The following is a 20,618-nucleotide window of genomic DNA, read 5'->3' on the forward strand; positions in this document are numbered from 1 at the left end:
AACTTGCGATATCCAGAAATTGTGACCTTGGCCGATTCAGGTGGCATCTGTTGAGTGTCCATAGGTGCCAGGGAATGGGCTGATGAGGAATGCGGTGCCACACAGGGCACTTAATTCTTTCCGCAACATCCAAAGCCGTGGGTGACTCTAAAAGTGGCATACTATACTGTGTCACTGGTTCAGACGTTCTTGACGTAGTAGTAGTAATATACTTTGCTTGAGGAACCAGACTTGACAACTGCACCGTTCAACTTTCATCCGATCGCTGTTCAGTCCTCTTACCTTCTGAAAAGCACATTCCAACAACCCCACGAGCAAGACAAGAACTTCTTCGAGGGCTGGGTAGGCCGAACCATCTCCCTTCCGACCTGCGACCCCCCAAAAGCCTGGCATCTGGAAGATCTCTGCGCCTCAAAGCATGACCAAAAGTAAATGCTCGACTAAAATACCCCCGGTCTGTTCCAGGGAATGTCAAGGGGCGCATATGGGACGTTTATCTGTCGAAATGTCGAGGACCCGAGAGATGCCACAGTTATGAGAATTCTCATGCAGTATGTTTTCGTCCTCCCTCTTTGGACTCTATTCGCACTGTAGTCGCAGCACAGCTGACAGCTTTCAACGAAGAGTTCCATACGAGGTGTCTGAACTTGCTATGCATGCTGAACACGCTCGACAAGCGGACACTAATCTCAGCGGTCGTGGACTCGACGAGCTCGAGCCTTTGCAGACCATCACTGAGGCGAACGTTACTTTGGCGCCGCATATCAGACACCTAGTGCAAGCAACCCAGGGTGATAATGGTCTTGCACCAGGTGGATTTCTCTACTACATCCTGTTGGAACATGCGCCTGGTGAAGAGTTGGATGAGGAGAAGTTCTGGGCTCGCAGTAAGATGGAGCGTGCGCGTATCTGTGAGGCGTTCAAAGTGTCTTGGTTGTATTTTCCCATTCGGAGTTTATCTTCTTTTCTCTCCATTTTTCAGAATGGAGTCACTTAATACTTCCAACCATCGCAGGGATTGCGTCGAAAACGCGAGTATAGTTCCTCTTTGGGCCATATCTTCTGGGATGCGGAGAGGGACAAGGTGTGTGTTCCACCTTTTTGTTCTTTATGAACTGCGTATACCCTTTCAGTGCCAATTGCAGCTTTCTGGTGATACCCAGGACTATCGTAGGCTTCCGAGACTCGTACAAGGCAAAGTCCAACGAACAGTGGCGAGAAGGAAAATGGATATCCTGGGGCCTTGTCTCAAATTAAAAGAGCTGTGACTCGTGGCAACTAAGGCATCCAAAGCCTGATATGAGCGAATGGCGTTTGTAAAGTTGATATCCATTCAGCCTGGTTATCCCGCAGTTGCTATGTATTGGTGGATTGGCTTGACACGCTAACAGTTGACCGTTGGAGCTAGTTTAATTCAGATCGCGCGAAAGGCTGAGATCGTAAAGCATAAGACTTATCGTCTGTCTATAGGGGAGCCGTTTGACGAAATACGGCATTGCTGGGGCCGGCTGGGTCCCAATCCTTTTTCCGATCAAGGGGAGGAGTAAGGCTGCGTCCATGGCCAAGATGGCTCTCCTACGATCACAGACAATCGATTAGGCTCTTTGACGATTGATAGTGTGACAGCGGGCTGTTACTGCCTGCTTTTGGTCCATCGCATCTCCCTGCCATGGACCCTGCAATGGGATAGAACTACCGCAACGGATGACCTTTTTTTTCTCATCCCCCGCTACGTTGTAGGTCGTTTGCACCCCTTTCTATTTTAGTTTGCACCTAGGCCTCCAGGCTTCTTTAGACTTTGACTCTCTTCCGGATGGCCAGGTGCCATTATTCGGGAAATTATACATTCCCAACCCAACTCGCTGTGGATTTATGGCCCGGAAATGGTCGCCGCCTCGCCTATTTGTTAGCACAATCTGACATCTACTCGGGAGGCACACACGAACAAACGGAAACAACTTCCGTGATGGTATTAAAATCTCGTCCCTTCGACCGTGGTCATTATTGTCCCCGAATACAATCAAAATTCATTCCTCTACCGCTAAAATGTCGTCCAGCTTCCCGCTAAAAGTGCGAAGGAAACCGTGCTTCGTCGACTGGATCGGAAGGATTATCAGAATTACAACATCAAAACCTCCCAAATCATGGCGCCTTGAACGGAAATGTTCCGAGAGAAATGACCAAGAGTATGTCCTCGTCGACCACGATCCTGGAATCGGGCAGGGTCTATCAAAAGGAGCCGTTGGCAAATTCAAATGTCGCAATGTCGCTGATGATCGCGAGGTCGCTGTGATGACCATTCTGATGGAGTAAGTCCGCTCAACCGATTCAACCTCCATATATCCCAAAATCGCAGACTAGGCTGACAACGTCAACACCTGCTTAGCGTTCCCTACTTTGACGCTGAATGTCCGTATCATGCCGAATGCAACCAACAAGATGAATCATTGCAACCGAATATTCGCATGAGCAAAGTTGGCCATCGCGAGCTGGAGCTTCTCCGTATCTTGCAAATAAATGGCGTCCGTTGGACGCCGCATATACAAAACCTTCAAGCAGCAACTCAGGGCCCCAATGAGCCGGTCCCCGGCAGAAATATATTCTATGTTCTTATCGACCATGTAGATGGCGTGGAATTGAACCGCGCTTTGTTCTGGTCACTGCCGCGCGACGAGAGAGATCGTATTCGCAAAGCTTTTCGAATAGCTTGGTTGTATGTCACCCCAGCTCTACGATCTAATCAGCATATGTGCGGGCTGCCATGCAGAACTAACAATACATACAGGGACTGCGTCGAATACGCCCTTATTTCTCCCCATCATTGCCATATATTCTGGGACGCAGAATCTTCCAAAGTGTCAGTTGCTGGATGTCCGTATTTTAATGACAGGCAAAACTACTAACAGCCATATATAGCTCATTCGTCGGGCTCAGGGACTCATCGTCTGGACCCCCTAAAGACCAGTGGGCGAATTGGAAATGGAGTCTCTGGGAATTGGCTGCTTTGCCTCCGGGGGCGAATCATACGCAAATCTTTTCGAATCCGGAAACCTCGGGATGGATTTTATAACGGTTTAACCACTGGGGGTGTATGATCGAGATGAATGAGGGGCGTGGTTGTGTTTCTGGGGGACTCTTGGCCATGTCCCATCGAAAGGGGAGAACATGATGTACCTAGGCACCCTAATCATGCTCCGCTACGATAATAAAACGTCTACCTCAAGAACCTTCACATTGAGCTTTGAAAGCACATGTTCAACTTAATGACTTTCATATCTCATAAAGTTACAAACCAACCCAACTCCCAATAAGAGCCTACGAAGAATCCCCATCCCTCAACCACGTAAAATACCCCGACCCTCCGGACCTCCCTGTTGGCGTCCCCGGCCTCCCAAAAACGGACTGGTGTTCGCGACTAGGAGGTGTCAACGGCGGCGGCTTCAGTCTCGTCGGACTAGGACTATCGGGGTACTGACTGTGCCAGTTATGACTCTGTCCCTGGAGCGGTAGAGTCCGCGTCGTACTCCCACTGATAGACCCGAATGAATCTTTCCTGGGTACAGCCGGCGGCGGATGAGGTATTAGAACGGGGTATGTAGAGGGATCAGGGAACGGTGATCCACCGCGTAACGGCCACCGGTCGTCAGAGGTAGAATCAGCCGTTTCAACTTCCGTCAATCTGATGAACTGTCCTGAACTCCCGCCTGACCCAGCACTACTCTTCGACTTGGAACTGTAATGCCTCGGCGACATTGCATTGCGCGAGTTGGAACCCCCGCCAGACTCCTTGGAGCCATTTCCACCGCTGTGACTTGGTTTGCTGCGTGATGACCCTGACCCCGTGTACCCTGTTGGTTTATTGAAGAGGATGGCATAGAGCCGTTTACATAGGGCTCGGATGCCAGGCATACAAGAGCACATTATGCCGATATCGATTTCTAGTAGGCTCCAGACGCCGACGGGGACGAAGTCCTCTGCCCAAATGCACATATCAGCATACGTCCTCATGGGGTTGAGGGCGAGGGTAAGGATAGAGGGCCATACTCGTCGGATTCATCGTCGAATTAAAGCCCACCGTCTCAACCAACCTGAGAATAGAAATAACCGTAACAACCAACCCAACACCAAACATCAACACCATCCCCACCCTCTTTTCCAAACTCATATGCAATTTCACGAGCACCGGCATAGGAAGGATAATAACAAGCACATCAAGCACGATATTGATTATCGAGTGCGATAGTAGGAGGTCGTTATGATCAACGCAGTGGCCCGAGTGCTCGTTGTCCCATTGTTTCCAGTAGTAGGAGATCGGTTTGCATGAGAAGAGCTGTGCGAAGAAGGAGCCAATTGCCCAGGCGCTTGTTATTGAGAGCGAGGTGAATGTGGTCAGTCGGAGGAGCCGATTTGGGAAGAGCCGGAGGTATAGGAGGAGCATGGAGCATTTAACGAGGGCTGTGGAGATTGTGTAGAGGATTTCTTCTATGAAGAAGAGCTATGGATTTGAAATGGTTGGTTAGTATGAGTGTATTCGGGGTGAGTTGGTATGTATCATTGCTGGCGCACCTTCATGCACTCGTCTATGTCTGGGAAGGGTATGGACCAGATGTTTTGGCCGAGACCGTGTGTTTTCACTAAGGTTGGAAGTGTTAGGCGCGTCTGCAGAGTATCCAGGGAACGGGATTTGGTTAGACGTACGAGGGAACCCAACGCCCGAGATGGCGACTGCAACAAACTATAGCTTGTTAGTCTTGATAGAGCAGGGATAGCTCGATGGAGTAGTTGTACCAGAGCAGCAATGATGGTATAATCATCCAATCCCACCTGTCCCACCATAACCCGATTGAACAATCGCAGGGCAACAGATAGAATAGCAACAATGATGCCGACAATATTCACCACCGGAAATGTCAAGGTATCATCGCTGGCGGGATATTGGCATGTTGTGTAAGAGTAGTTCTGGGCAGCTGCTAGTCGTTAGTTGTGTTGCTCTCTGGTGGTCTAGAAGAAGGTTGGATGCGCACTTAACGATTCCTTGATTGTGCAGGTACCCGCAATGCACGGCTCAAGTGCTGCATTTAGTTGGGCGTTTTCGCAAATACAGGCGAAGTCTGTAAGGGCGCATGTTGAGTTGCGGATTGCGCCGATGAGGCATGTTAACTGTGCTGTTAGCCGCTGGTCGATGGTAGAGAGCTGGGAGTGAAACATACAGCACACTCCGGAAGACTGTCCATTGCAGGACACAAGATCTACATGTGGGCAAAAGTACGGGGTAAGAAAAAAAAGAATAGATGAAAATCGGGCGCATCCCCCAGATATACCAGACGCCCCTCTGGGCTCAAAATTCTGGGGAAGTGGGGAGTCGGTGGGAACCGGTTCCTCCCTACGCAGTGGTCCGAGGCCATGCATCTCGGTACTCTTACCCCGGACTAGACTAGACCTTCGCAAATCAATAGTGTTGTGTGTAGGGTAGAGATAATGGCTATGTTTCCAAACGGTCGACAGCCCGCTGCATGTCATAAACCCATCCCCGCAAATGACTCGGATCTACTGACAAGAAGTCAACAGGGGATATTGCGCATGAGCTATGATAGGACAATTGCGGTTATCGGGCCGAGAGGATGCATCCTGCTAGGGCTAGGGTCTGTGCGTTATGTGGCTTCTTCTTGGATTGCTGGCCACTGTCGTTACTGGCTATACGCTGTTGAAAGCTTCATGCGTAGCGAATATTACTGTGCGAATCTAGATTTTCAGACGGGCGCAGTCACCTAGCGTTTCCTGCTGGTATTTGACCATCATTTCTGTTCCCACCGGATTTCAATCTATCTAGCTGCCCCTTCTCCTCCCAGTATGCAGGGCAGTTTTGCTAGCTTGGCTCACGCACAGCTGTGGCTTGACCTTGCTACACGTCCAAGGCTTGTCTGACAGGGCCCTGGTTCCTGGTGGATTCGTTCGCCAATGTCCGAGTCGACCCTCTTTCAATCCAATGACCCGTTGGCTTTCTGGGCGAGGCGATATGTACGACCCAGGTTCAATCCATGAGGTTACTGAAGCTGAGCGTTGCGCCGTCTATCCGCCGCAGAGGCTGAAACCCGTTGTTAGGCCATGCCCCTCTCGTTGAAACACGACGCTGCATTGGAGTGCTTGATGCAGGTCAATGTATTCATGACACCCAATACGATGCGATCGCAGGGGAATTTTGCCCTGGAACATCGGCATCAATACCCTCGTGGCACCTCCGCGAGGAATGACAGCGCACCCCACCATCAAGCATCCTCTCCCTGTACGCACTGACCCCAGGCCAGGAACGCGACATGAAATGCAGGGTTACGCGTAATACATCCAAAGAGTCTTCCTGCCCTGTAAAGCCCCGCCGGTCAATCTAGCCACCGGTTATATGACTCAAGTACCGAGCGCCGTCAACCGGTGAGATCTGGTAGCCGTTGGTTGATACCCTATACTGACATTAGCCACGTGCGTGCGGGGTTTGGATGGGGGTTGGGGGTATATTTAGTATCTACGTAATCCATGTTATTGTGGGAAGGGCAGATGGGTATGGACATGATCTGAGCATGAAAGGGGGCTTTTCTACCCCCCACATTCTGAGATTTCGAGGCCTACGAACCCGGGGATCGGCCGGGGGTTAAGCTGCTTCGCCGAGAATATTTATTTTCGCAGTGTTATGGTATTACTTGAATGTGAATATGATTCTCCTGTCATATGCGCAGAATTTCATCAATAATAGAGGTCTCGTAGGACTCGTTAGCTGCGGCTTCAACAACACTGCAACGGCTATAGATATTTCCGACCTAGGCTGTCTGTGACAGCACCACATGCCCGCCCACGACAATTCGACTCAAAAGAACCAGGGCCACGCCAACTAAAGGGACAAACAATAGAAACATAGCCTGGTAGCAACTATAATGTGTTTACTCTACCTACCTGCTTCAAAATCCCGGCAGTCGATCGCGGGGGATCGCCGGTATTTCGTGGCGCGGGAATGTGGACTCGTCGGGTCACTGGTGGGGACAAGTCTGCATACAAACAAGGCAAGATATGCAGCAGTAAAGTATAAAGATGCAGCAACATCATGAAGACAAGACCTTAAACTTTTCGTCCCCGGGCGTCAAAAAACATGGTTCAACTCTGGATATACATCTCCGTAGCCGTCGTGCTCTGGGTTGCAAGGGTAACTACCGAATACTCCCACCATCTCTGTCTTATAAGCTGGGAAGGGGCAGAGTCGTGAAAGAACTAAATGCAAAACCACTGGAATAACGCATGATCTAATGCTTTACTCTCGGCAGACAATCTACGCAGCCTTAACGTCCTCCCTCCGCCGCATCCCCGGCCCATTCTATACAAACTTCACCCGCCTCCCCCTCAAACTCTCCATCCTCCGCGGTCAGAGAATATATTTCATCGATAAAATACATAGAACCTACGGCCCCATAATCCGAATTTCACCATCTGAAATATCAATAAGTTCACTCCCCGAATTCAAAGAAATCCACCGCGTTGGATCCCCCTTCCCAAAATCAAAATGGTACGAGGATTTCGTTATGGGCGATACGGTGGGGGTTTTTAACATGCGGGATGTCAAAGAGCATGCGATGAGAAGGAAGTTATTTGCGCGGGCTTTTTCGAAGAGTTCCCTCAGGAGTGAGTGGGAAGGTGTTGTTAGAGAGAAAGTGAGGAGGGTTGTGAGGAGGATGAAGGGGGAGATGACTCAGAGAGAAAGTGATGAGGGGAGGTGCGATGTGCTCAAATGGTGGACATTCCTTGCAACTGATGTTGCTGGCCATCTAATGTTCGGAGAGGACTTTGGGATGGTCGAGTTGGGTGTTGTATGCCCGCTTCATTCAAACCCAACTACACAAGGAGGGATGCGGAGCTAACCTTTTTAGAAAAACGAATACATCAACGTCCTAGAATCAACAATGAAAGGCTCCGGGATAAACGCCGAACTACCATTTATCGGATTCATAGGCCGGCATATCCCAATCCCAGCTCTGCGAACAATGTTCCGAGCAAACGAGTACCTAACCACCTACGGTCGTCGCGCAGTAACGAATGCAAAAACGAGTAGTGACTCAAGTCGCAACATTTTCTCGGGGATGATATACGCCTCCGAGAAGAGCCGAGAGACCGGTGACGAAAGCTTAACAGACCTCGACGTCGCGACTGAAGCAGGGAACCTCATTGTTGCAGGCTCAGATACAACAGCTGTAACTTTGACATATCTCATCTGGGCTGTGCTAAGTCGACCGTCTCTCCAGCGAGACCTGGAGAGTGAAGTCTCTGCCCTTGATGGTGATTACGATGATGCGAAATTGGAGACTCTACCGCTGCTCAAGGCCGTTATCAAGGAGACTCTCCGTCTTTACGGCGCTGCACCTGGTTCTCTTCCTCGAGCCGTCCTAGAGGGCGGCGCAACGCTGGGTGAGTACTTTATCCCCGAAGGCATGACAGTCAGCACACAAAGCTGGACGATCCACCGGGACGAGAACGCCTTCCCCAACACCGAGGAATTCGACGTTAGTCGATGGATGAAGACCGACGACACTAATCTAGGAGCATCGGGGTTAGCAAACTTGGCGTTCTCGCCGTTTGGCGCAGGTGCAAGGGTTTGTCTGGGGATTCACCTTGCGGAAATGGAGTTGAGACTTGCGGCGGCGGAGTTCTTTAGGGAGTGTGCGGGGGCGAGACTTGCGAGGAATGTGACGGAGGAGAGAATGAGGCCTGAGAATTACTTCTTGATTGCGCCGGTGGGACATCGGTGTGAGGTTACATTGTGATCGGTGGCAGAAGGTAGGGCCTTGTACCGAGATGGTTGTGGAGAGTCAGTTTCCGGGTACAGCGGGTGGATTAGGGATGCTCGGGCTGTATAAGGAGTATTACAGCTGCGCTGGGTTAACATCGGAACAGTACACCTTGTGTAAAACATAGAAGATTATTCTAACTTTTACATATCTATCATCGCGACTCCCGAACAGCCCATTCCTGTCTTACGCGTATCCCTCTCCCATTGGCACTCCTATTCCTTCCACCCTCGCCTTGCCCATACGCAACCTCATCCGACAACCCATCACTATCCGCTTCTTCCGTATCGGCCGGATCTCTTCTCACCGAGATACCAGCAGAGTGCTTTGGCCCCAACGGCCTCAACCAAAGCTGCCTTGTATCATCATCCAGCGGCTCAAATCCCTCATCATTGCTTAATGTCCCCTTTCGTCCAGACTTTGACAGACTCTTGGACTTGGAATGGCCTCCTGACCGGGGATCCGAGGATCCATACTTCGGCGTCGCGCCCGTTGCGTCGGGTGTCGAGTTTGTTCGACCGAGTAAGGGCCGCATCATAGGTACGGAAGCAAGCACCACGGCAAGACAGGGCTCAACTCCACTAAAGACATTTGCACGCGGGATGGTGTATGTTATATCTGTGAAATCCATGGTGCTGAGGACGGAGATGCGAAGGATGGAGATTACGCATGTCCTAGCTGAGTTAGTATAGTACTTGTAATGAGACAGGGAAGGCATACACAATACCCAATCCAAACACAGTGATAAGGGTGACCTTCTTATACGTCGCCATCTGCAACTTATACAAGCTCGGCATCGGGAGTACCAAGACAATAACGTCCGTGACAAGATTGATCACGCCCGTCGCCGTGAAACTCGTAACCTGGTTTCCGCAGTGCCCCCCTGGAATCGTCGTATCCCAATTATAAGCAAAAGGCCGACAGATAAGGCATCCGGCTAAGATGGTCGCAATAGCCCACATAACGATCACAGCCATGGTCGCCCACGAAGATATAACCAGCCATCGGACGGGAAAGATGCGGAGGTATAGGAAAAGGATGGAGATCTTGGTGCAGCTGAGACTCAACACCCAGAGGAATTGAAGCGGGATAATGAGCTTCGACAGCTTGGTAATCGGTTCTAGGCCGTAGGTTGCTGCGATTTCGTTGACGTGCCCGTATCCGATGCCTGCTTGTAGGACGCCCGTTATGCTGATGGATTGGAGACCGACGCTGAAAACCTACACCATTGTCAGCTCCACGGATTCATTGTAGGTATATTGAATCGAGACATACACAAGCAGCAATAATGAACCAATCGCTGGCCGTCCACTTCTTGTGTGCAATCTGGTGGGCCAGCAGCCGGAGACAGACAGCTGTGACGGCGAGAATGGCAAAGGCAAGCGCTGTTCCCAGCACCGCGCGCTGGTCATGCGTCTCGACAGGAAAGGTCGCCATGGTCAGCTTTGAAGGTAGCAGGGGCAACCAAGACAAAATTCAACGAACGCCCCCGGGAGGCGTTCCTGGCAGACTAGGTACTTAAATAGAACCTCCGCATTTCAAGTTATTAAATCTGTCAGGCTGTCACGACTCAGGGCTGAGCCGTCTGAGCGTCTCACATCTAGACACTAGTCTAGTAAGTCCGACCAGGCTCGGTTGCAGCATCGGCGACCGATGAATGGTGTCAGATGGTGTGCACATTGACTGAATGGGGCAGGAATCGACCCATCAGGGAGATGAGGCCCGCTTTTCCCGTCTTTGCGTTCTAAATATGACACTTGAAGTGCAGAGGTGAGGTTTTACATCCTCTCTGATCTATGCGATTTACCCAGTGTACCGGTACAAACTCTGTCGCGTGGCTGCAGACTAGTAAAGTAAATACCAAGTAGCAATTTGATTCTGCAGGCAATTTGGAAAATGATTCCTCAGTTCTGCGGCAAAGAACAGAGTTCTGTCAGACACGTCAAAAGGACCTTTTCAAGCAGTGCCGCAGCGCCGCAAAGTTTAAAAACTGGACTATCGGGCCGGGAATGGCATTGCCCACCCTTATAAGTACGACTATTGGATGATATTCTCGCTTGTTCCACGGTGATGCCGCCGTTGCAGCTAGTGCGATGACGGACTGCCGGGCCAAAGCGTTAGGGGGTTTAGGGCACGGGAACCCTTCCCCGGCCGTTGTTGCACTCTCATTCTCCAAAGAATTATGGACCTGCCAGGAACAGCAGACTCCCCGACCGCCCGAGGCCCAGCCCAGAACGCTGAATAAGAGCTTCCCTTGACTGGATACTCGGTACTTAACTTTCTGACTCGTTCCCTTTCTTAGCAGACGCTAACATGCACCATGTGGCATGGCGCGAATGAACGCCTCGGCGTCCCTTTTCTCCAACGTTCAAGAACTGTCTTTCTCCTCTTTCACTTCTGGTGAGTAAATTGGAGAGGTCACAGGAGTTCCAATCTCCGCGACAATGTCCTCCCTCCTTGTCCTTCTGGCCATCGGCGCCATAACGCTGGTCTACTTTACCTTCGGCACGAAAAAGACGGATACCGGAGAGAAACCCCTCCTCAAACTTCCCCTCATCGGCGACTTGCACAGCTCTCCTATCGAGAAACCGCTGCTGAATTGGGACAAATGGGCTCTCCAAAATGGCCCAATTGCTGTTCCGAAACTCTTCGGACTCATTCCAATCGTCGTTCTCAACACTCAGGAAGCTGTTACCGAGCTGTTTTCTAAGCGTAGCCAGTGGTACAGTAATCGGCCTGCAAGTGTTAGCATGGAGATGATTACCGGCGCGGAGCCGGGAAAGTCGCGTTTTACGCTCATGCATGATTATGATGATCATTTGAAGCTGCATCATCGCATTCTCTCGCCTAGTCTTGGTGCCCCGGCAGCTGGGAAGTACCAGCCCTTGATGGAGTTGGAGGGGAAGCAGTTACTATTCGACTTGATTACGAACGTTGAGAAGGGTAAGAATAGGATCATCTCGACAGACGATATTTATCCGCTACTGGAACGAACACAGTCCTCTGTCATCCTGGGACTACACTACGGCCTGCGCATCCCGACATTCGAGAATCACACGCTGCACGAGATTATCGATATCCAGAGCAAAGTCACCCATCTAGCGGGAAACCCTCAACTCCCCGACATGATGCCTTTCCTGCGCCACTTGCCAGCGAGCATCTCGCCATGGCAAAAAGCAGCCGATAAACTCTTCGCGACGCAGGAAGACCTATATATGCGCCTCTTCAATCACGGCCGCGACAGCGAAGGGTGGAACGCAACAAAACAAGCCATCGCAACAGCAGAGAAATACGCGCCCAAAAACGAACCCGTCTCGGACCTTGATCTCGCATTTACACTCGCAACCTCGATCCAAGGCGGAATGGAAACATCCCCGCGCCAACTATTGTGGCTCTTCATCGCAGCCCTACAAGACCGCTCTTTCCTCACTAAGGCGCATGAAGTCCTTGACAACGTCGTCGGCCGCGATCGCCTTCCTACCTTCGCTGACCGATCGAATCTAACATACATCGACGCCGTAACGCACGAACTCTTCCGGTGGCGCCCCATCTCACCAGGCTCGATCCCCCGGCGCGCAGACAGCGACGATTCTTTCGCGGATACAAAGATCAAGAAAGGCTGGACCGTTATCGCGAATGCTTGGGCTGTAGGTCGGGACGAGAAAGTCTTTGATCCTGCCTTGGGCGATACACAATCGTTCATTCCGGACCGGTGGATTAAGACTGATTCTGAGAGCGGTTCTCAGAAGCTACGCAGTGAATTGCCATTGCCTGTTTTCGGTCAGGGACGGAGGATATGTCAAGGCAAACGCGTTGCTACGGATGGAACGTTCATGCAGGTTGCTTGTTTGCTTTGGGCTTTTGATGTTGAGCCTTTGCTCGATGGGGAGGGGGAGGAAGGGGAGGCGGCCGTTGACCCGTGGGAAATGGTGGTTGTGGGGTTCATGACTATGCCGAGGCCTAGGAGGTTTAGACTTAAGCCCAGAGGGGATTGGGTTGTTGATATTGTGAAGAGGACGTGGGAGAGTGCTGAGAAGGGGGTTGATGTGGTTATGGGTGGTGGGAGGGATGTTGAGTAGTTGTTGAAGGGTTATGTTATAAAGCGGGTATATATGTATGCTGGCACATGGAATATAATGTTTTGTGACTATACATCTGCCCTCGCATGACCCATAGGGGAATGTGTATCTTGAGGCCCCCGGGGTCGAATGTACTGCCGTAATAAACTCGTTTAAGCAGGAAAGTCCAATTCTCCGCTCCCTATGAGTCAAGAAGCTATTTTTCGACTTTAGCTGTACGCAGGTTACGCCCGCGGCGCCCAACGGACCCTGAAGGGACCTAGGTACCTACTACGAACTGATTACCCATTATAGAACAGTGGGCCAGGGCAACATAGGCGTGGCTCCATGGCTCTTCCCGACGCCGACGTCAGCAGTGATATTCCCCAGCCAGGATATCCGGGCAAGCATGCTTATCACAGAACAGAGAGCTAGTTCTCGACATGTCTCAAGCGCCCATTCTCGCCTCCCCCACTTCCCGATCATCCAAGTCTTCCCTCTCCACACCCTTTTCCTTCACCGGTGCAGCAGTAAGATACATCCAGCTCGAAACCGCAACGAGGAACGATATACAAGCTAAACAACATCATTAGCATAGTCCACTTCCTCTCTCTGGAGATCATTTTCTGGGGGATGGCAACTCACCAAGCACAACACTACTCCAATAATACCCAACCAGCTCCGAAAAACTCCCCGAGATAAGCGGACCCAGCATCATGCCTAGGTTAAAGGGGACTTCTGTTAGTCCTGACAACCGTGAATTCCCGCCGTAGGGGCCGAATATTTGCGGGTTTGTGGATTCGAGTTCATGCACCACGGCTGCTCTCGTCAGTAAGCAATATTAAACAGTTATGGGGGGTAGAAGGCGAGGGTGAGGAAGTTTGGTAGGGGTAGGTATGGTATACGCACTCATCATCTGAAACGTCCCCGCCCCCCTCGTCAACGAGAACGCAAAGCCTAGTGCCACGATAGTACCTATATACACTCCCCTCCCTTCATCTCCGTCAAGTTGTCCCCAAGCGAACTTCTCACCGGGCACAGCCATAACCCAAAGCAGCGGAGCCATAGCCGCCCAGGCTATCGTTGTTGGAACACGCAATCCCACGCGATCGCGTAACCAGCCTATTACAGGACCGAGACATATACTCGGTGCCTGCAGACCGAAGAATATCAGGCCCACTGGTAAACTTCCCCAGTTGAAGATTGCACGAACGTGCAGGGGGAGTGTTGTGTCGAAGGATGCAAGGATGAGTGATAGAGCAAGGGTATTTGCTAGCGAAGCGAGAATGCGTGGGTTCGAGAGCATGATTTTGTAGAAGCCTGATGTGCTTGATCCCTCACCCTCTTCGGACGCTGGTGTTGGAGTGGTTGTATCGCTGTGTTCCGATAAAAGACGCGTCTCCTCATCGGCATCTCCATCTGCGCCGCCACTGCCTTCCCGCTCCGATCCTTGGAAAGCACGGTTATCAATCATAACAACCCTCATCCCAAAATCCACCGCCAGAAGAACCAATGCCCCCGACCAAGCAGCCCAATACCCCACCAACTCCAATAACACCCCCGAAAGCGCCGGCCCCGCAAAAATCCCCGTCCCAACAACACTCATCGACGCACCCAAGACCTTCCCTTTATTACGGCTATCAAGATTATCAACCAGCGTCGCCATAGCCACAACCCATACAGAAGCACTAGCCAAACTCTGCAAGACCTGTCCCGCCATAAGAACCCATATTGCGCGTGATGTCGCGACGAGTATCGTTCCTGTGCTGCAGGCTGTTAGGGATATCAGGAGTGGGAGTTTGCGGTGCGGTGTTTTGTCTGCGTAGTGTGCTATGAATGGGGCAGAGAGGAGAGAGATGAGGCCGTAAATTGTTAAGAGGGTCGTTGTGTATGTTTGGGTTTGGGATGGGTCGACGTTTAGTCGTTGTTCGAGCATGTATGGGAGGATGGGGACGATGAAGCCGAAGAGGAAGCATTCTATCACCCGTTAGTTTAAGAGATTTGAAAGAGTTGGGGGATGTACCAGAGAATAAACTAATCGTCGCAGTTGTGATTATGAATGACTGCGACGATCGCCATTTGTAGCCCCATGGTAGGTTGCTTTTGGCCGTCATCGTGAAGAATACGAGAAATATGGCAGTCAGTCAGCCCATCGCGGGGGTTGAAGAGACTATAAATCGCGTAAGAAGAAAAGGCTATGACTCCAAGATCTCCAACGTTGCATCAGATCAGCGGTCTATCATTCAGCTCGCCAGGTCTAGTGTCCAGCTACAAGGGTTACCCAGCCCGTCGGATAGTGCCCACGTCCAAGATTCCAAAATCAAGAACAATAAAACAACTTTCTTATTCCGTTAACCCAATGATAATCGAAAAGATGGCGAACCCCGCGACTAGCCGTCTGACGTGCTTATTCTGGACGCTTTTCCTTCGGATCGGCGAATCAAGGAGTGAGTCACTGCTAGGCGATGCATGTAGGAGCACATCATCTAGGTCTACCATGTACTGTTTCCTGATCTCTGCTTCCTCCAGCTTGTTTCGCATATTCAGGATTCAGGCTGGCTGAACTCCGACCTTGTCTGTCTCCAACTCCGAGTTCCGAGCCCCATAGAGTGGACCTTCACGCACAGACCAACGACATCATGGCCGCGCATCACATCTTGGACATTCCAGTCGCCGACCAATTTCTCACTTGCTTCAAAGTCGAGACTCACTCAGTCCATATTAAAATCAGCCCATCCAACCCAGGCTCCCAGCTCATGAGTCAATGCAATAATATCAAGCCGCGCCAAGTCCCTTAAAATATACCTCTATTTTCACTCACTCCGAACCCCGAACGCATCGTGGAAAATGGCCTCATTATTCCGGCGTCTCCTCCCCAAACCCGTCGCAAACAACGGCTCCCAACTCCGCGACCACCAAGCCAACGAGCGCACATTTCTGTCATGGACGCGCATGGGGCTTGCTTTTGCCGCAATGGGATTAGCTGTCGGGAGATTGGGCCTTATTGAGCAGTTTTTTAATAATACGCACCACGTCCAGCAGAATCAACTTCAGCGGAACCAACAGGAGTCGGAGTCGGAGTCGGAGTCTATATCGGAGTCAAAGTCAGCCCCAACTCCAACCATCAAAACAACCCCCGACATCCTCGCAAGTCGCTTCTGCCAAGTCATCAGTATCTGGTCCTTCGGGTATGGCCTAGCCCGATATTTGACTGTGAGGAGGAATTTGGGGAGGGGTGTCTTTGTTCCGGCGTTTTGGGGGCCGGTGTTTATGACTGCTGGGACGTTGGGGGTTGTTGGTGTTTTGGCTAGGGATGATTGGAAGAAGCTTGGAAACACAAAGGGAGGTACGGGTAAGGATAAAGAGCAGGGAGTTGCGGAGAGGGTTGTGCAGATTGTGCGGGGGGAGAAGCAGTGATTTGGTTTTTGGATGGCGGAGGAGTGTTGTATTATAGGTTTTGTTATGGAGGTGCCGATGTTTATAGAAGCAACATAGATGATAGATTATAGATATATAGATAGATACACAAACCATCTCTTATTCAACTCAACCAAGCACCCTTCTGCACCCTCTACGTAATCCCCCTCAACCACCTGAACGAACCCCTTCTACCATCCTGACTGTAATACCACCCTTACAGCCCCTCAAACCCACCCCCATAAACCATCCCCAAACTCCCCGGCATCGCATCCACAAACCCCAAATTTCCATAAAGCCTCCGCCCCGGCTCATCCGCCAAAAGATTAACATACGGTTCGCCCTCCGGCGCATTCGTCTTAATATACCCCAACAAATGCCTCAATATCACCTCCCCAAGGCCCCTTCTCTGGTACGCGGGGAGAACGGCCATGTCGACTATGTGGAAGTACCACCCGCCGTCGGAGATTATGCGGCCCATTGCGATTGGTGTTTGTGTTTGTGTTGAGAATGAGGTGGTGGTTGGTGAGGGGTCGGTGTATGTGATGTAGCAGCCGTACCATGCTCCCTTTATAGAAGCAGTTCCTTGCGCTGGTGTTTTTGGACTAAGACCGCTTGCGCGTCGGAGGTGTAGATAGGATTCGACGTCTGGGGAACCAGAGTGCAGGGTGTACCCTTCTGGGAGGGAGGGTTGTGACATGGTGGAGATTGTAGATTGACTTTCAAACGCGATTTAGGTGGAATTGGTGATGATGGAAAGGAAATTCTATAAAAGGGCTGAGAATGAGATTCATATATAAACTCCAGGAAATGAAAACATGCTAACTACTGTAGCTAGAGGGAAGGCGCCATGTGTGGAGTTGGTGCCTGGTGGTGCCTGGAGGGATCGGTCTAGATCCGAGGCTTACCTGGTATAAGCCACAGGCAGCTTACCAACCATTGGCAGCTGGTGTCACTTAATGGGACAATTGGATTCTCTTCCTTGCTGAGGTACTTTTTCGCCTCGTTGCTGGGGGCAGGATATGATGGCTTCCCAGTATTGTGCCTCAAAGCTCAGGCACCCAGTCGCCAATGCCTTGGGATATTCTTATCTCCGCGGTCTCCGAGCGTCAGTGGGACACAACATGATTTAGATTCGGACTTGCTTGAACTAATATATCAATATGCTAGGAGTAAAGGGCAAACTATAACGGTATTAAGATATTAGGGATAAGGTACGATGAGCGAATAGCATAGCGATACGCGCTTTGGGCTCTGCACATTGGTCTAAAGATTGGCCGTCACTTATCATCATCATCCAGCGCCAAGTAATACAGCGAAACATGGCACTGGGAGAACAGCATCCAAATCAACATCAAGGCTCCGGTTCTCTCTGCGTCTGCCCCGGACTCTCAGCCCTAACCTCCTTCCGCTCCCCCTCCCCCACCCCATAATCCAACCTCGCCCAACTCATCCCACTCACACAAATCAAACAAAGCACACCAGCCGCAGTAACAAGGTAAAACTCCCTCGCAATAACTTTACTAACAGCCTCCACACCCCTAGTCAAAACCTCCGGATCCCGACTCTCCCAAACAACAGACGAGACACCGGCCAACGCTTCGCGCAAGTCATGCTCCGTGTACCCGCGGTCGCCAATTGCGTCGTTGAGGAACCCGTATCCGACGTTTTGGAATATACTACCTGCCATGGCCAGGGCAATCGCGATAGCGCCCATCTGCGCCATATTGAACAGGATGGCGCTGTCGACACGATCCTGTGGTGAGTTCTTGTTTATGACGTTTGAGATGCCGACGCCGTGTTGGAAGGAGCAGCCTAGGCCGATTCCTATCAGGGCTTCGAGACCCATGATTGCGGACTCGCGCGCGGTTGGGTCGTCCATTGTGTTTGCCATGGCAGCTGATGAGGAGACCATGAACGAGCCTGCTGTTAGGTATATCGCGGCGTAGGTGCCGAGCTTGGGGAGGGCGCCGCCGACGAGGATGACGGTTACGATGAAGACAAGAATGAATGGCAGGATGCGGACGGTTTGTTCGAGGGCATCGTGGCCGCGTGCGAAGGCAAAGAACAAGGGGGTGTAGTAGAGGGTTATTGCGTACGAGGCGCCGGCGCAGCCAGAGGCAACCCAGAGGGGAAGGAGGTCGAGGCGGCGGATGAGATGCAGTGGGAGGCAACGCTGTTCGGGTGTGGTGAAAATGGAGAAACACTGCTGTAGTATCCAAGAAATAGTAACTACACCGAAGATAATCCAGATGGCGATAGTTGATCCATCAGACCAGTCCCAAACCGATCCTGAGAATTCCAGTGCAATGGCGAAGAGGATCGGCGATGCTGCGTTGAGTATGATGCCGACCGGGTCGCCTTGGCGAATTCGGGACAAAACCGGGATATCAGGCCCGAGATACTTGGCGGGAACGCAGATGATGCTAATAATCAAGGCCAGCCCCGCGAACGGAAGGTTGATGTAGAACGCCCATCGCCAGGTGGTGTCAGGGTTGGCAGAGAAGGCAGACCCGATGGGTCCGCCGATGACAAGACCGATAGCCCAGACTGCAGATAGCATGGAGAATAGACGAGGAGTTTCAGTTGGTGTAGCCCAAACAGCGACAAAGGTGAGATTACTAGAAGGTCAGCTAGGTCGCGACTTCGTCAACCGGACGACAAGCATACCTTTGATAGACTATAGCCCCGGAAACACCCATGATAATCCGTCCGACAATCACCGCCTGAATGTTGGGTGCTGCACCGGCGACCGCTGAGCCCGCCATGAAGATAGCGACATTCGCAATCCACACCCATCGCATGTCAAAACAGTATAGGATCTTGCGGGTCAGACCGAGGACGGCGAAGCTGGCGAGACTATACGACAGACCGATCCATGGGAGAAGTTGAATGTTGCCAAACGCTTCGTACAGTCGGGCTTGAATGTTTGCGACATTACTGACGTCGTAGCCTGAAAAGTTAGATTAGAGCACTTGGTCGAGGTACACAAACATACCGTTGAGCAGAGTGGTGATAACGCAGAAGAATAGACTAGCCTTCCACTTCCAGTCAGGGATGTTCGCCCGAGGATTCACCTGTGCAGCCGGCTGCAGTGGAACAACCGTTTTCTCCCCGGTCGGAGTACTAGGTGTGCTTGACTCTACCATTGCGAGTAGCAGATTACGTCGTTACAGGTTCATGCAGAAAATCAAAGGAAGAGGCGTCCCAGGCTTATAACACCCAAATCGACCCCAACATGCTAACCGCCAAACAGACATTGATAGCGCTCCGTTTGCTGGCGGTCTGGCATTGCATACTAGTGGCCATCTGTTTGGCTGTTGACGCGGGCAGTGCTCACCACCACAGCCTCCGGCGCAGGATGCAGCCCGAAACGGCAAACAGCGTTTAGCTGTTTTGACGATCGCCAACGGCGCAGAGTATGAAAATGGTTTAGTCGCGGCGGCTCACAGATCTGCTAATTCGGATTGGGACAGCTCCCCGGACACTAGACTCAATATGTAAAGCGTTTCACTTGGCATTCGATCCATGGGTGGGATCGCAATTAAGGCTGATTCTGTTCTTCGTTTGTTTGACGTGGGCGGCTGCATTGAAGGGATCCGTGGCAGCCCCAAAACTTACACATCGCCGGCGTATCGTGCTTAATGTGGGCCAAGCCCCGACGACTTCCGCCAATTTCTGAGTTGGATTCGCGAAGGAGGGATTGTTGTACCAATCAAGCCAGGCGGTTGCGGTTGGGCGTGTGGCACTAAATGCATAAGGTGTTGACCGGATTATTTATGCATCCGCAAAGGGAGGGCAAGACATCACATGGTAAAGGAGCCGCATGACGAATGACAGGTTGGAAACGGGATGAACATGCGCGCCAAGGTCAGGATGGGCCAGTTGTGGTTCTGTCGCAGGCGCGCGATGCTACTTCTCAGGCGGAAGGGTGATTCCCAGTACCGAAGCCAGCTTCGAAAGCGAGTCCAAAGCGAGTCCAAAGCGAGATCTTGGGTCTCGTTCGACGACGCGGAGGCGTCATTTGGCGCTGGATAAAGGGACAAGCAGTTGTCTTTGGAAGATGAAAGAATGAGTCGGAATGAGAATGAAAGTGAAAGAAGGTGAAGGGGGAAGTTGTTGTCGGCCTTCAAGTCACCTGATCCTGCCATTGCGCTAAACCTTTTTAAGATTATGACTGTATGGCTGGTTACCCTATATCAAAACGCACCTGGTGTTCACTGGGGGTAAATAAATAACACCTTGTTCAAAAAGCCGTCTCGTGGGTATGCCCTATCTGAATGGCCAGAGTCAGAGACATCTTCAGGTGTATCGCCGCTAG

General features: G+C 51.3%; 10 protein-coding genes across 10 annotated transcripts; 5 read left to right on the forward strand and 5 right to left on the reverse strand.

Annotated features, from left to right (window-relative positions):
* Positions 1-468: 468 nt before the first annotated feature.
* Positions 469-997, forward strand: BDV14DRAFT_201620 (uncharacterized protein; the record flags this gene model as incomplete). Its single annotated transcript, XM_073773804.1, has 2 exons — positions 469-551; positions 625-997. The coding sequence occupies 2 exons, from the start codon at positions 469-471 to the stop codon at positions 995-997; spliced, it is 456 nt and encodes a 151-aa protein (XP_073626617.1).
* Positions 998-2,046: 1,049 nt separating this feature from the next.
* BDV14DRAFT_201621 (uncharacterized protein) lies at positions 2,047-3,070 on the forward strand (the record flags this gene model as incomplete). The annotated part of the gene is made up of 4 exons (XM_073773805.1): positions 2,047-2,309; positions 2,387-2,713; positions 2,786-2,857; positions 2,917-3,070. The coding sequence occupies 4 exons, from the start codon at positions 2,047-2,049 to the stop codon at positions 3,068-3,070; spliced, it is 816 nt and encodes a 271-aa protein (XP_073626618.1).
* Positions 3,071-3,315: 245 nt separating this feature from the next.
* BDV14DRAFT_190768 (CFEM domain-containing protein) lies at positions 3,316-5,234 on the reverse strand (the record flags this gene model as incomplete). The annotated part of the gene is made up of 7 exons (XM_073771376.1): positions 3,316-3,974; positions 4,045-4,495; positions 4,567-4,634; positions 4,699-4,735; positions 4,789-4,967; positions 5,025-5,160; positions 5,211-5,234. 7 exons carry the CDS (start codon positions 5,232-5,234, stop codon positions 3,316-3,318), a joined length of 1,554 nt encoding a protein of 517 aa, XP_073626619.1.
* A 2,055-nt stretch (positions 5,235-7,289) lies between these two features.
* BDV14DRAFT_209755 (cytochrome P450) lies at positions 7,290-8,798 on the forward strand (the record flags this gene model as incomplete). Its single annotated transcript, XM_073775730.1, has 2 exons — positions 7,290-7,847; positions 7,908-8,798. 2 exons carry the CDS (start codon positions 7,290-7,292, stop codon positions 8,796-8,798), a joined length of 1,449 nt encoding a protein of 482 aa, XP_073626620.1.
* A 108-nt stretch (positions 8,799-8,906) lies between these two features.
* Positions 8,907-10,478, reverse strand: BDV14DRAFT_176145 (uncharacterized protein). Its single transcript, XM_073769210.1, has 3 exons — positions 10,098-10,478; positions 9,543-10,042; positions 8,907-9,496 (listed from the first exon to the last, which is right to left on the reverse strand). The coding sequence occupies exons 1-3, from the start codon at positions 10,257-10,259 to the stop codon at positions 8,977-8,979; spliced, it is 1,182 nt and encodes a 393-aa protein (XP_073626621.1). The 5' UTR covers positions 10,260-10,478; the 3' UTR covers positions 8,907-8,976.
* Positions 10,479-11,173: 695 nt separating this feature from the next.
* BDV14DRAFT_83570 (cytochrome P450) lies at positions 11,174-13,114 on the forward strand. The gene has a single exon (XM_073777641.1). It carries the CDS (start codon positions 11,267-11,269, stop codon positions 12,899-12,901), a length of 1,635 nt encoding a protein of 544 aa, XP_073626622.1. The 5' UTR covers positions 11,174-11,266; the 3' UTR covers positions 12,902-13,114.
* On the reverse strand, positions 13,115-15,108 carry BDV14DRAFT_83569 (MFS transporter). Its single transcript, XM_073777640.1, has 4 exons — positions 14,904-15,108; positions 13,790-14,857; positions 13,526-13,699; positions 13,115-13,456 (listed from the first exon to the last, which is right to left on the reverse strand). The coding sequence occupies exons 1-4, from the start codon at positions 14,992-14,994 to the stop codon at positions 13,329-13,331; spliced, it is 1,461 nt and encodes a 486-aa protein (XP_073626623.1). The 5' UTR covers positions 14,995-15,108; the 3' UTR covers positions 13,115-13,328.
* A 472-nt stretch (positions 15,109-15,580) lies between these two features.
* BDV14DRAFT_176148 (YidH family protein) lies at positions 15,581-16,411 on the forward strand. The gene has a single exon (XM_073769211.1). It carries the CDS (start codon positions 15,728-15,730, stop codon positions 16,295-16,297), a length of 570 nt encoding a protein of 189 aa, XP_073626624.1. The 5' UTR covers positions 15,581-15,727; the 3' UTR covers positions 16,298-16,411.
* A 103-nt stretch (positions 16,412-16,514) lies between these two features.
* On the reverse strand, positions 16,515-16,997 carry BDV14DRAFT_201628 (GNAT family N-acetyltransferase; the record flags this gene model as incomplete). The annotated part of the gene is made up of 1 exon (XM_073773806.1): positions 16,515-16,997. One exon carries the CDS (start codon positions 16,995-16,997, stop codon positions 16,515-16,517), a length of 483 nt encoding a protein of 160 aa, XP_073626625.1.
* Positions 16,998-17,426: 429 nt separating this feature from the next.
* On the reverse strand, positions 17,427-19,446 carry BDV14DRAFT_190773 (major facilitator superfamily domain-containing protein; the record flags this gene model as incomplete). Its single annotated transcript, XM_073771377.1, has 4 exons — positions 17,427-17,447; positions 17,724-18,918; positions 18,968-19,250; positions 19,296-19,446. 4 exons carry the CDS (start codon positions 19,444-19,446, stop codon positions 17,427-17,429), a joined length of 1,650 nt encoding a protein of 549 aa, XP_073626626.1.
* Positions 19,447-20,618: the final 1,172 nt, after the last annotated feature.

This window comes from Aspergillus stella-maris (genome assembly GCF_047715825.1).
Source record: "Aspergillus stella-maris strain CBS 113639 unplaced genomic scaffold BDV14scaffold_39, whole genome shotgun sequence".
NCBI lineage: Eukaryota > Fungi > Ascomycota > Eurotiomycetes > Eurotiales > Aspergillaceae > Aspergillus > Aspergillus stella-maris.